This window comes from Physella acuta, unplaced genomic scaffold, assembly GCF_028476545.2.
Source record: "Physella acuta isolate Inbredline_101_S28 unplaced genomic scaffold, ASM2847654v3 ptg000970l, whole genome shotgun sequence".
In the NCBI taxonomy this organism is placed as follows: domain Eukaryota; kingdom Metazoa; phylum Mollusca; class Gastropoda; family Physidae; genus Physella; species Physella acuta.
In genome coordinates, this window is record NW_026732487.1 from 669078 (window position 1) to 682653 (window position 13576).

Genomic DNA, 13576 nt, shown 5'->3' on the forward strand with positions numbered 1-13576 from the left:
CAGCAGTGCAAAGCAATAATTTAACGTATCGATACTGTTATATAGTCATAAATGTAAAAAAAAAAATCTAAAATATCGCATTTTAGCTTCGGCTTTATTATCTTATTTTACTTTTAAAATTAAGTTATTAGTTCTTACTAATACATAAATATTTTGATAAGATAAATAAACAAAGTTTGATTATCTTATCGTACTGACTTAGAGATGCGGTAGCAGTGGCGGAACTAGAAACAATATGTCATGTGTGTGAGTACACAAGTCTTTTTTAGTCTGTTTTGAAAATCTGTGGGTCTCATTTTATGTCAAAAGTAGGCCCTATATGAAACAGGAAAGCTTGTTAATGTTATGGTTAATGATTAATGGTTCCTCGTGTTATGTTTATTTCTGTTTTTTTTTCGTATTTATATTATTAATTTTAAATAAATGACTTTTTATACTATGTCCTTCTTTGGTATGTACCTTATAAAAAATAATAATTAAGAGAAGCAATTGATTTTTAATTTGTTCAGTACAAAACTATTAAAAGCAGCTTATTGGCACTCTTAATTGACTATAATTGAAATAAGTCATGGAAGTGGTTTGAACGTTTGCCTATCTTTTAAACTACTGCTCATGTAGATTTTTTTCTCTACGCAATAGGGCCTAGTGTGTGATAGCTACTGTGTAGAGCATCACAAATGTAGTCGTTTTTTTTTTTTTTTACAAAACCACTATTGGTGCATGGAAACGTAATTTTGGAATACAAGGTCTGCTTTTTGGTCGGATATTGAGCCCATTAAATAGTCTGCCCCCCCCCCCCTCCCCCATCACGCTGAACGGAAAAAAAGTCACAGGGAAAAAAAAAAGAAAAAAGGTCACAGTTTTTGCTAGGAAAAAAAGTCACGGAAAAAAAATCACAGTGGAAAAATTTTATCGGAAAAAAAGTCACAGAAATAAAGTCACAGAAAAAAAGTCACAAAAATCTTTTTAGAAATATTTCTATTAATTTGTTAAGAATTGTAAAATTCTGTATGTTTATTGTTGTGGGTTGTATTTTTTGATAGCATATAAGATCTATTATTTATAGACGTTAAAAGCATTATGATTTATAACAATTGTAAGTAAAAAATAATTAACACAACAATCTCAACTTTTGTTACGTACGCGGTAGAATAGTTAATTATAAAAAGAAATTTAGGCACATTTTGCCGTTGGCTATTCTCTGGTCGGCCTCTCCTCAGTAGGCATTGTCCGAACATATTTTGTGTTGTTGACGTTATGCGTCAATGACAGCCTTTGAACCTTGTCGGCTTTATGTTTTGATCATAAGTTTGGTTATGTAATGAGCGTGATAAATGTGGGCAGTAAAGGTGGTTGAACTAAACATAACTATTGTTGTCATGAGTTGAGGGCAGCAAGCCAGATGAACTTACCATTTCACGGTAATTTAATATTGGTATTTAAAAAAAAAAAACACGATGAAAAACGTGTTCTTTGGAGCATTCTATTAAATGCTACTAATCTTAAGTTTAAAATCATTACAATCTACATACTTCATAATAAATATTTTTAGATGAATTATAAAAATTCCTATGCGTATACAGCCTACACACATTACATTACATTTAATTAATCTTAAGTTGATTTGCACTCTCTAAATATTTAATACATAAAAGTATTAACAAATATGCAAATATATATTTGTGACTTTTTTCCTGTGTGAGGAAAAAAAATCCCTTGAATCATCATTTAATTACACATTTGCATTTTCAGTTTCAGGTTGGTTTTTAATTTTTATTTTTTCTTTATATTTAGACGTTTTGTATTAGATCTATGTATAAGTAAACCATCTTAAATGAATGAAAGCAGGCTACAAGTAAGAAAGAAATATTACTATTGTAAATCTGTATCAGTCCTCACAAGCCGATGATGAAAACTGTAATACTAAAGCGAACACACAACTGACGCTATAAATTACGTGCCTGAGGGGGGGGGGGGGGGAAATGTGACTTTTTTTCATGTGACTTTTTTTCCTACAATCCCCATCACTACCAGGCAGAACATGATAATCATTGCCAATGAGAACACAGGAGCGTGTGCTGAATGAGAACCACGACGCTTAGGGCTGACCCGTGGGTTAGGCCCTATCTCTTATCAAGCTGTACCAACATGTCTGACAGTCGATGTTGTTTTAACCCTAGCTAAACTAAGACCTAACCCTAACCCAGCATCGGCGAACACGGGACTGTGTTGTTCTAATTAGGCCACCCTGTCTCACGGATGCCTAGCTCGGATGAACCGTCCCCAAATTCTCCCCGAGACACGGGAAGTAACGGCCGTAAATCTTGCTGACACCCACGACAACCCTTTCGTTCGCTCACAGATATCAGTTTACCGGAAATAAATCCCGTTTAACAAACTGATCCGTGTACCTGTTTGGGGAAAACAAGGGGAGAGTACCAGGTACATCTGAATTGTCCCCCTTTCGATGCTCTAGTGCAGGGGTCTCCAAACTTTTCAGTCCGAGAGCCGCGTTAACTATCAAATTTCAGTTCGGGGGCCAGTTTCTTCCAGGCAAGTTTGATTTTTCTGGGCAAAGTTCCTCAGCCATCACCAACAAACGATTTTTTCTTGGACAAAAAGATATCCGCGGGCCGGATGAGAGGACTTCGCGGGCCGCATCCGGCCCGCGGGCCGTAGTTTGGAGACCCCTGCTCTAGTGACTAGTCCAAGGAACAATCTGGCGACATTTGATCAGCAAGCTGTTGCACTCGGCCAGGACAAGAAATGGATTTTGTAAGAAAGGAGTGGATCAGAGTTTCTTCCAGGCATCTCTTCGGGGGGGGGGGGGGGGCAGAGCCCCCAGATTAGATGCCTGAAAGAAACTCTGATTGGGTGCTCAGTCGAAGTGGATGCCTGAGCCCCCCCCCCCCCTCCTTGCACCCTACTGCTCAAACATCGGTAAAGCCCATGGTAGCTAAACAGAAGAAAATCTCGAGTTCTCACCCCCGGACAGATGAGGTCCGATAACTGGGGACAGCAAGCCAAAACTCAAAAATCAAACAACTGCAATCTTGTAGGATGTTCTAGGATGGACAAAGGCCATGGTAGCAAATACAAAATGAAAAGAAGGCCGAATTTGGAGTCAACCATAATATATTCGGGTCAAGATTAAGTGCATGCACCAGATGTTAAAATGCGAAATTACTGCGAGAACTCAATTTTAATAGGCCCTATCGCTTTTGAAATTCTGGCACTCTCCGCCCCCCCCCCCCCCCCCTCTCCCCCTCTTAGTGTGAGTGTCATTTACGCACGGCACATAAATAACTAGAGGTAACTAGGCTTACAAATAATTATATATAATCTATTAATCATCACATCTACATTGCACATTTTAAAGCCCAGTTAACTGTGTAAACCTAACCTTTTCATTCAATCATTTTGAGTAGCAGATAGATCTATTCAGCACACAATCAAAATATAAGCCCATAGCGGTGATGGGCTCTAGGCCTATTATTGTATTAACATAGCCGCATAGCCCAGGCCTACCTAATACCTACAAGAAAAAGAAAAGAACCAACACTACCTGTAAATCCCCCCCCTCCCCCACCCATCGTGCATGATAGCCAGTTGATGGAGATGCTTGAGAGAGCGGGTCTCTCTGTTACTGTTAGGCCTAGCCTAGGCTAGGTTTATGCTCTCGGTCACAGTTTGCGACAGGCCGCTGTCACGTGATTAGAGTTCCTAGAAACTACATTGGCCCCTCAGCCAAGTCTGGCCTACATTTAATAAAGTTCTCCCAGATTTTTTCGTTTGATCTGAAACGCTCTACGAATTCAAGTAAGTAAATCCAGATCTAGATTCTAGATCTAGTAGATTTAGAATTGTACTTAGATCTAGGTCTAGACTAGATATTGTATTATAATAATATCAACCGATTCGGACAATCAGATTTGAATTAATAATTTGCTGCCGTGTTAGACTAACTTAGGAGTATTTTCGGCAATGTATTCTGCTTAAACATGTCTATTTTAATTAAAAGTAGAATCTAGATCTAGATATCTAGAAATCTAGAATTTAAATTAGATTCTAGAGATTTGGGGAAAAAAAGCTAGTCTAGATCTCGGACTAGATATAGTAAGTCTAGATCTATGTTTTAAACGTCAAAGTAAAATAATTTATTTTTATTTTTAATTTCCCAAAAAAAAAAGTATGTAAGTAAAGTAATAAGCACAGTGTGTATGTGTAGTCTACTCATTGAATGCAATTTAATAATTTATAGTGCTAATCTAGCATTTATTTATTCGATTAATAAGTCGCCGCATTGGGTTCATGACCTCTGTCAACTTTATCGCTCGCTTTCCTAGCGAGAGGTAGGCTAGGTACTATTTTTAATTAGGGGTCGTCCATCAATGACGTCACCCTTCCGAGGAAGGTTCGGACTTGTGAGAGGCGGGTAGGGGGCGAGGGGAGGGTTTCAGAAACTGTGACATCACACTTTTGCAATCATTTTTTCAGAAACTGAATTTAAGACACTGCTTCCTGATAGTAACTATTTTAATGCGTGTAAATTTCAATAAAAATCTATCGAAGGCTACACAACATTGACCTAGCCCAGTCAAAATGTGAGTTTTAAAAAATCGCCGGTGATTGTTTGGTAGACAAATGTGTGATGTTGAGGAGGGGGGGGGGGGGAGGGGGATAAAATCGTGACGGTCACTTACAGTATAGATGACCCCAATGTAAGTATAAGTCATCATCTTTTCCCGTTTGTGCCCAAGACACAATGGGCAGATGAAGTAGAGTTCATCTGTTTCAATGAACTCTGCACACTAGGGGATGTGGTCAGCACTATGCCCAGTCTGACAGGCTAGGTCTCTACGTTAGGGGATAATGTGATCAGCTCTATGTCCAGTCTGACAGGCTAGGTCTCTACGTTAGTCGATAATATGGTCAGCTCTATGTCCAGTCTGACAGGCTAGGTCTCTACGTTAGTCGATAATGTGGTCAGCTTTATGCCCAGTCTGACAGGCTAGGTCTCTACGCTAGGGGATAATGTGGTCAGCTCTATGTCCAGTCTGACAGGCTAGGTCTCTACGTTAGTCGATAATATGGTCAGCTCTATGTCCAGTCTGACAGGCTAGGTCTCTACGTTAGGGGATAATGTGGTCAGCACTATGTTCAGTCTGACAGGCTAGGTCTCTACGTTAGGGGATAATGTGATCAGCACTATGTTCAGTCTGACACTAGGCTAGGTCTCTACGTCAGGGGATAATGTGGTCAGCACTATGTCCAGTCTGATATTAAACTTAACATGTGGACGTTCACATGGATCAGACTCCCACTACCCTTCCCCTCCCCCCCCCCAAGTCATCATGTGTCCACGAAAGTCGATATTTTTTTTCCTGACCCCCCCCCCCCAACTCCTTTCGCAGTATGTACGTATTAAAGGGATGACCCCTAAATCATAAACCTAAGTAAAAAGTTTTAAGTTTAAATCAATGTTTCCTTTCTCGGGGTGGGGGGGGGGGGGGGTGGGGGGCATTTGAAATTTTCAGCAGGGTGGGGGGAGGGGGGGGGGCGGACACTGTTAAAAGTATTTATTTTCTATAGAAATTCCATTTCTGGGGGGGGGGGGAGGGTGGGAGGGGCTGTAGACTTTCTGTAAGAAACTCAGGTGTAGGCTTTTAGTTTAGCCTTGAGGTATTGGAACTTAGGATAGTGGCCAGATTTATCAGGATTACATTTGTTATTGGTTTCTTTTAATAATGGATCATGGCTTTTTTTTTTTTATAGCTTAGGATATTCTTGGCAAAATGAAAAAGCCAGCAACTACATTGAAGGGGAAAGCCAGCAAAATGCCAGTCTCTAGCCATCATTGCACCACCTCCCTCACAGAACCTGTCCCTTCTTACACTGCCCTCTATGTGGGCACCAAGTCTTCCACTGCCCCCCTCACAGAACCTGTCCCTTCTTACACTGCCCCCTATGTGGGCACCAAGTCTTCCACTGCCCCCCTCACAGAACCTGTCCCTTCTTACACTGCCCCCTATGTGGGCACCAAGTCTTCCACTGCCCCCCTCACAGAGTCTGCGCTGAAGGAAAAGCCCAGAAGAAAATACAAAGAGCTGGCCAATGGCTGGATGATGGAGATAGTCAAGAGAAAGCCAGGGGCTAGTAAAAGAAAATTTGATGCTTATTATTACAGGTGGGTTGGAAACTTTGACATAAAAACATGTCAATTACATGTTTAAAGGAGTTTTACTCATTGACATTTGTACCAATATCTTATCCAAGGTTTTATGACAATTGCATTTACTTAGTATATTCTTTAACACTTTAAGTCAACTTAAATGACGTTTCAAATTTTGTAGAAGATACTTTTCTTTTCATCTTTGAATACCTAAAATGTTAGTTTACATCACATTTCAACTTACGAAGAGATTGCATTTTTCTTATGATTAAGTTAAATTTTAGCAGTTTTTATTTGAAACAGCAGATACACACAAAGTAAATTTTAAATTTTTCAGTGCTGACAACAAAAAACTGAGATCAAAGAAAGACGTTATTCGTTATGGGGAAGACAACAATGTAAACTTGGACCTGAGCTTGTTTGAGTTCAACTCCCATAAACTCGAGCTAGAGTTTACGTTAGGCTTTACCCCTTCAATCAGGACTTTAATCAGTGGTAGGTAGAACAGGTTCAGGATGGTAGGTAGGTTCAGGGTGGTAGGTAGAACAGGTTCAGGATGGTCGGTAGAACAGGTTGAGGGTGGTAGGTAGAACAGGTTCAGGATTGTAGGTAGAACAGGTTCAGGATGGTAGGTAGAACAGGTTCAGGATAGTAGGTAGAACAGGTTCAGGATGGTAGGTAGAACAGGTTCAGGATGGTATGTAGAGCAGGTTCAGGATGGTAGGTAGAACAGGTTCAGGATGGTAGGTAGAGCAGGTTCAGGATGGTAGGTAGAACAGGTTCAGGGTGGTAGGTAGGTTCATGATGTTAGGTAGAACATGTTTAGGATGGTAGGTAGAACCGGGTTCAGGATGGTAGGTAGAACAGGTTCAGGGTGGTAGGTAGAAGAGGTTCAGGGTGGTAGATAGGTTCAGGGCGGTAGGTAGAACAGGTTCATCGTGTTAGGTAGAACAGGTTCAGGAGGGTAGGTAGAACAGGTTCAGGATGGTAGGTAGAACAGGTTCAGGATGGTAGGTAGAACAGGTTCAGGGTGGTAGGTAGAGCAGGTTCAGGGTGGTAGGTAGGTTCAGGGTGGTAGGTAGAACAGGTTCAGGGTGGTAGGTAGAGCAGGTTCAGGATGGTAGGTAGGTTCAGGGTGGTAGGTAGATTCAGGGTGGTAGGTAGAACAGGTTCAGGGTGGTAGGTAGAACAGGTTCAGGGTGGTAGGTAGGTTCAGGATGGTAGGTAGAACAGGTTCAGGGTGGTAGGTAGAACAGGTTCAGGGTGGTAGGTAGAACAGGTTCAGGATGGTAGGTAGAATAGGTTCAGGGTGGTAGGTAGAACAGGTTCAGGATGGTAGGTAGAATAGGTTCAGGGTGGTAGGTAGAACAGGTTCAGGATGGTAGGTAGAATAGGTTCAGGGTGGTAGGTAGAACAGGTTGAGGGTGGTAGGTAGGTTCAGGATGGTAGGTAGAACATGTTCAGGATGGTAGGTAGAACAGGTTCAGGGTGGTAGGTAGAACAGGTTCAGGGTGGTAGGTAGGTTCCGGATGGTAGGTAGAACAGGTTCAGGATGGTAGGTAGAACAGGTTCAGTGTGGTAGGTAGAACAGGTTCAGGGTGGTAGGTAGAACAGGTTCAGGATGGTAGGTAGAATAGGTTCAGGGAGGTAGGTAGAACAGGTTGAGGGTGGTAGGTAGGTTCAGGATGGTAGGTAGAACAGGTTCAGGATGGTAGGTAGAACAGGTTCAGGGTGGTAGGTAGAACAGGTTCAGGGTGGTAGGTAGGTTCAGGATGGTAGGTAGAACAGGTTCAGGATGGTAGGTAGAACAGGTTCAGGATGATAGGTAGAACAGGTTCAGGATGGTAGGTAGAACAGGTTCAGGGTGGTAGGTAGAACAGGTTGAGTTTGGTAGGTAGAACAGGTTCAGGATGGTAGGTAGAACAGGTTCAGGATGGTAGGTAGAACAGGTTCAGGATGATAGGTAGAACAGGTCAGGATGGTAGGTAGAACAGGTTCAGGGTGGTAGGTAGAACAGGTTCAGGGTGGTAGGTAGGTTCAGGATGGTAGGTAGAACAGGTTCAGGATGATAGGTAGAACAGGTTCAGGATGGTAGGTAGAACAGGTTCAGGGTGGTAGGTAGAACAGGTTGAGTTTGGTAGGTAGAACAGGTTCAGGATGGTAGGTAGAACAGGTTCAGGATGGTAGGTAGAACAGGTTCAGGATGATAGGTAGAACAGGTCAGGATGGTAGGTAGAACAGGTTCAGGGTGGTAGGTAGATCGGTTCAGGGCGGTAGGTAGAACAGGATCAGGATGTTAGGTAGAACAGGTTCAGGGTGGTAGGTAGGTTTAGGGTGGTAGGTAGGTTCAGGATGGTAGGTAGAACAGGTTCAGGATGGTAGGTAGAACAGGTTCAGGGTGGTAGGTAGAACAGGTTCAGGGTGGTAGGTAGGTTCAGGATGGTAGGTAGAACAGGTTCAGGATGGTAGGTAGAACAGGTTCAGGATGATAGGTAGAACAGGTTCAGGATGGTAGGTAGAACAGGTTCAGGGTGGTAGGTAGGTTCAGGATGGTAGGTAGAACAGGTTCAGGATGGTAGGTAGAACAGGTTCAGGGTGGTAGGTAGAATAGGTTCAGGATGGTAGGTAGAACAGGTTCAGGATGGTAGGTAGAACAGGTTCAGGATGGTAGGTAGAACAGGATCAGGATGGTAGGTAGAACAGGATCAGGATGGTAGGTAGAACAGGTTCAGGATGGTAGGTAGAACAGGTTCAGGGTGGTAGGTAGAATAGGTTCAGGATGGTAGGTAGAACAGGTTCAGGATGGTAGGTAGAACAGGTTCAGGGTGGTAGGTAGAACAGGTTCAGGGTGGTAGATCAGTTCAGGGCGGTAGGTAGAACAGGTTCAGGGTGGTAGGTAGAACAGGTTCAGGGTGGTAGGTAGGTTCAGGGTGGTAGGTAGGTTCAGGATGGTAGGTAGAACAGGTTCAGGATGGTAGGTAGAACAGGTTCAGGGTGGTAGGTAGGTTCAGGATGGTAGGTAGAACAGGTTCAGGATGGTAGGTAGAACAGTTTCAGGATGGTAGATAGAACAGGTTCAGGATGGTAGGTAGAACAGGTTCAGGATGGTAGGTAGAACAGGTTCAGGATGGTAGGTAGAACAGGTTCAGGGTGGTAGGTAGAACAGGTTCAGTTTGGTAGGTAGAACAGGTTCAGGATGGTAGGTAGAATAGGTTCAGGATGGTAGGTAGAACAGGTTCAGGATGGTAGGTAGAACAGGTTCAGGATGGTAGGTAGAACTGGTTCAGGATGGTAGGTAGGTTCAGGATCGTAGGTAGAACAGGTTCAGGATGGTAGGTAGAACAGGTTCAGGATGATAGGTAGAACAGGTTCAGGATGGTAGGTAGAACAGGCTCAGGGTGGTAGGTAGAATAGGTTCAGGGTGGTAGGTAGGTTCAGGATTGTAGGTAGAACAGGTTCAGGGTGGTAGGTAGAACAGGTTCAGGGTGGTAGGTAGAACAGGTTCAGGGTGGTAGGTAGAACAGGTTCAGGATGGTAGGTAGAATAGGTTCAGGATGGTAGGTAGAACAGGTTCAGGGTGGTAGGTAGGTTCAGGGTGGTAGGTAGAACAGGTACAGGATGGTAGGTAGAACAGGTTCAGGATGGTAGGTAGAACAGGTTCAGGGTGGTAGGTAGGTTCAGGATGGTAGGTAGAACAGGTTCAGGATGGTAGGTAGAACAGGTTCAGGATGGTAGGTAGAACAGTTTCAGGATGGTAGGTAGAACAGGTTCAGGATGTTAGGTAGAACAAGTTCAGGATGGTAGGTAGAACAGGTTCAGGGTGGTAGGTAGAACAGGTTCAGGGTGGTAGGTAGGTTCAGGATGGTAGGTAGAACAGGTTCAGGATGGTAGGTAGAACAGGTTCAGGATGTTAGGTAGAACAGGTTCAGGATGGTAGGTAGAACAGGTTCAGGATGGTAGGTAGAGCAGGTTCAGGATGGTAGGTAGAACAGGTTCAGGGTGGTAGGTAGAATAGGTTCAGGGTGGTAGGTAGGTTCAGGATTGTAGGTAGAACAGGTTCAGGGTGGTAGGTAGAACAGGTTCAGGGTGGTAGGTAGAACAGGTTCAGGATGGTAGGTAGAATAGGTTCAGGATGGTAGGTAGAACAGGTTCAGGGTGGTAGATAGGTTCAGGGTGGTAGGTAGAACAGGTTCAGGGTGGTAGGTAGAACAGGTTCAGGATGGTAGGTAGAATAGGTTCAGGATGGTAGGTAGAACAGGTTCAGGGTGGTAGATAGGTTCAGGGTGGTAGGTAGAACAGGTTCAGGATGGTAGGTAAAACAGGTTCAGGATGGTAGGTAGAACAGGTTCAGGGTGGTAGGTAGGTTCAGGATGGTAGGTAGAACAGGTTCAGGATGGTAGGTAGAACAGGTTCAGGATGGTAGGTAGAACAGTTTCAGGATGGTAGGTAGAACAGGTTCAGGATGTTAGGTAGAACAGGTTCAGGATGGTAGGTAGAACAGGTTCAGGATGGTAGGTAGAGCAGGTTCAGGATGGTAGGTAGAACAGGTTCAGGATGGTAGGTAGAACAGGTTCAGGGTGGTAGGTAGGTTCAGGATGGTAGGTAGAACAGGTTCAGGATGGTAGGTAGAACAGGTTCAGGATGTTAGGTAGAACAGGTTCAGGATGGTAGGTAGAACAGGTTCAGGATGGTAGGTAGAGCAGGTTCAGGATGGTAGGTAGAACAGGTTCAGGGTGGTAGGTAGAACAGGTTGAGTTTGGTAGGTAGAACAGGTTCAGGATGGTAGGTAGAACAGGTTCAGGATGGTAGGTAGAATAGGTTCAGGATGGTAGGTAGAACAGGTTCAGGATGTTAGGTAGAACAGGTTCAGGATGGTAGGTAGAACAGGTTCATGATGTTAGGTAGAACAGGTTCAGGGTGGTAGGTAGAATAAAGCTAAAAATAGGTTCTTAAATAAGTCCTGTCTAAATTTGTGTCTGTTTTGTACATCTACATGCAGGAATAACCAACTTTGAGCAATATTGGCAATAGCATAATGAAGATGATTAACTTTAGACACCACTGACATTTCATTGTAATGTAAGACATGCTTGCAATTGTTTCAACAGCTAAATCTAAATCTGCCCCTACTAGAGATTCTGCCCCTGCTAGAGATTCTGCCCCTGCTAGAGATTCTGCCCCTGCTAGAGATTCTTCCCCTGCTAGAGATTCTGCCCCTGCTAGAGATTCTGCCCCTGCTAGAGATTCTGCCCCTACTAGACAGCCTGCCTGTACCAAAAAGCCTGCCTGTACCAAACAGCCTTCCTGCAACAAACAGCCTGCCTCTACCAGACAGCCTGTCCCTGTAACAGAACTTGTCCCCAAATGCTACATCAGCGCCCTCTCGGATATAAAGTTTCAGCCATTTGTGGTCCTGAAGGACTTTGTCAAGGCTGTGGTTTGTATTGTACTTTATATTAAACTTACTCGCTCCATTTTAAAGTGTGTCAGTGCTCGAGTTATAATTCTTTTATTTGACCACAGTTTATGATTTTAATTTTAGGTCTAGGTTTAAGATTTTAATTTTAGGTCTAGGTTTATGATTTTAATTTTAGGTCTAGGTTTATGATTTTAATTTTAGGTCTAGGTTTATGATTTTAGGTCTAGGTTTATGATTTTAATTTTAGGTCTAGGTTTATGATTTTAATTTTAGGTCTAGGTTTAACAATAGGCACATTGATACAAAAAATATGGGCTGGCTCCCTTTTATCATTTTGTTAAATTTTGTTAATTCTAAAAGGGAAATAACTACATTGGTAAGGTGGGATACGTGATTTATCAAAATGTCCTATTTTTGTGTTGCACAATATGTGCCCTATACTGTTTGACAAAGCTTTTTTTTTAAATTTCAGGACAATCCAGGGAAAACAAAACTGAATACCCAACAGTACAAACAAGAGGGCAATTAAAAGCATTTTAAATAAATACGTTTTGGAGTGATGTTTGTTTCGTTTCTTGTCATGTTTTTTTTTTACTTTACCTGGCAGTAACCTTTAGGGTAGATAACCGAATCTAAGTACATTAAAATAAAATGAGTTATTTACCTTTGACCGTTGTATCTTGTGTAGTTCAGTCTCTTAAATCATTACAAAGGACAAATCAAATGCCACATTAAAGTTATTAAGGCACTAAGCTACTATGTGGAGGGCCAGCTATCTGTAGTGAAACCGAATGGTTTTCTTTCCTATTTTTCTAATAAACATATTATATTTATAAAAAACTTTGATTGAAATAAATTATTCTCACACAATTAATTAAAAGTCTATTTATAAATTATCAAATCAAAAGCAATACATATTTAATGAGAAGATATGTTAACATAGAACATCACCAGAAATGCATTGGATTGAGTAACTAATGCTCAATTAAAATATCTTTTAATGATGGTTAAACAACGACGGTTCAAGAAATATTTGTTAAACGTTTAGCATAAGGGGGATGCTAGTCTATAGTCATTCAAGTACAACTTGGTTAGCCGTACCCTACAGTGAATAGTGAGTCACCCAAGTACAGTTAGGATAGCCGTACCCTACAGTCAATAGAATGAGTCATCGGAGTACAACTCCACACAGAAGTCGGGTGTGAAATCTGATCAATCTCCTCAGGTTGGGTGTCAGGTAAAAGGTCCACAGCCTCAAGGTCAAGGCTGGGTCAATGAACTTTCTCGGTCATTTGTCAATGGTGTGTCCAATGAGTTGGAAACATGTCAATGTTTGATCAATGAACTGGCCTAGACACATGTCAATGTTTGGTCAATGGATTGGCCTAGACACATATCAATGTTTGGTCAATGGATTGGCCTAGACAAATGTCAATGTTTGGTCAATGCACTGGCTTAGACACATGTCAATGTTTGGTCAATGAACTGGTCTAGACACATGTCAATGTTTGGTCAATGGACTGGCCTAGACATATGTCAATGCTTGGTCAATGGACTGGCCTAGACACATGTCAATGTTTGGTCAATGGGAGGAGGGGGGAGAATGTTGCGATGCCAACTACGTCATACGCCAGACGTCTTTCTAAACCTTACAGGATAACTCTGGCACACAGTTTTACAATGTGACACTAATACTATTCTTTCATCATAATCCACCCCTTTGTCGACACCCTAGCATTGTTTCTTTCAGACATTTTTCTCTGTGGGGTGTACTAAAGAACTTTCGGTGGGGGTCTTAAATATTTGGATGGATAAATGCGGACACTGGTTAAAGTTTATTATTTTTTAATATAAATTTGTATGAAGCCTGAAAAAAAAGCACTTGCCTTGAATGTTGACTCCCAGCTGCCCTCCCCCCCCCCCCCACCCCCTAATGGTTAAAGCATGTTTTAAAACGTTGAATTCTATTACAGTTTGATGGCTAA

The 13576-nt window shown here is 42.2% G+C and overlaps 1 protein-coding gene across 1 annotated transcript; it reads left to right on the forward strand.

The window, feature by feature from the left end:
* Positions 1-3772: 3772 nt before the first annotated feature.
* LOC131954064 (uncharacterized) lies at positions 3773-12120 on the forward strand. The gene is made up of 5 exons (XM_059317563.1): positions 3773-3819; positions 5776-6187; positions 6510-6667; positions 11281-11609; positions 12064-12120. The coding sequence occupies exons 2-5, from the start codon at positions 5796-5798 to the stop codon at positions 12118-12120; spliced, it is 936 nt and encodes a 311-aa protein (XP_059173546.1). The 5' UTR covers positions 3773-3819; positions 5776-5795.
* The last annotated feature ends 1456 nt before the right edge of the window (positions 12121-13576 follow it).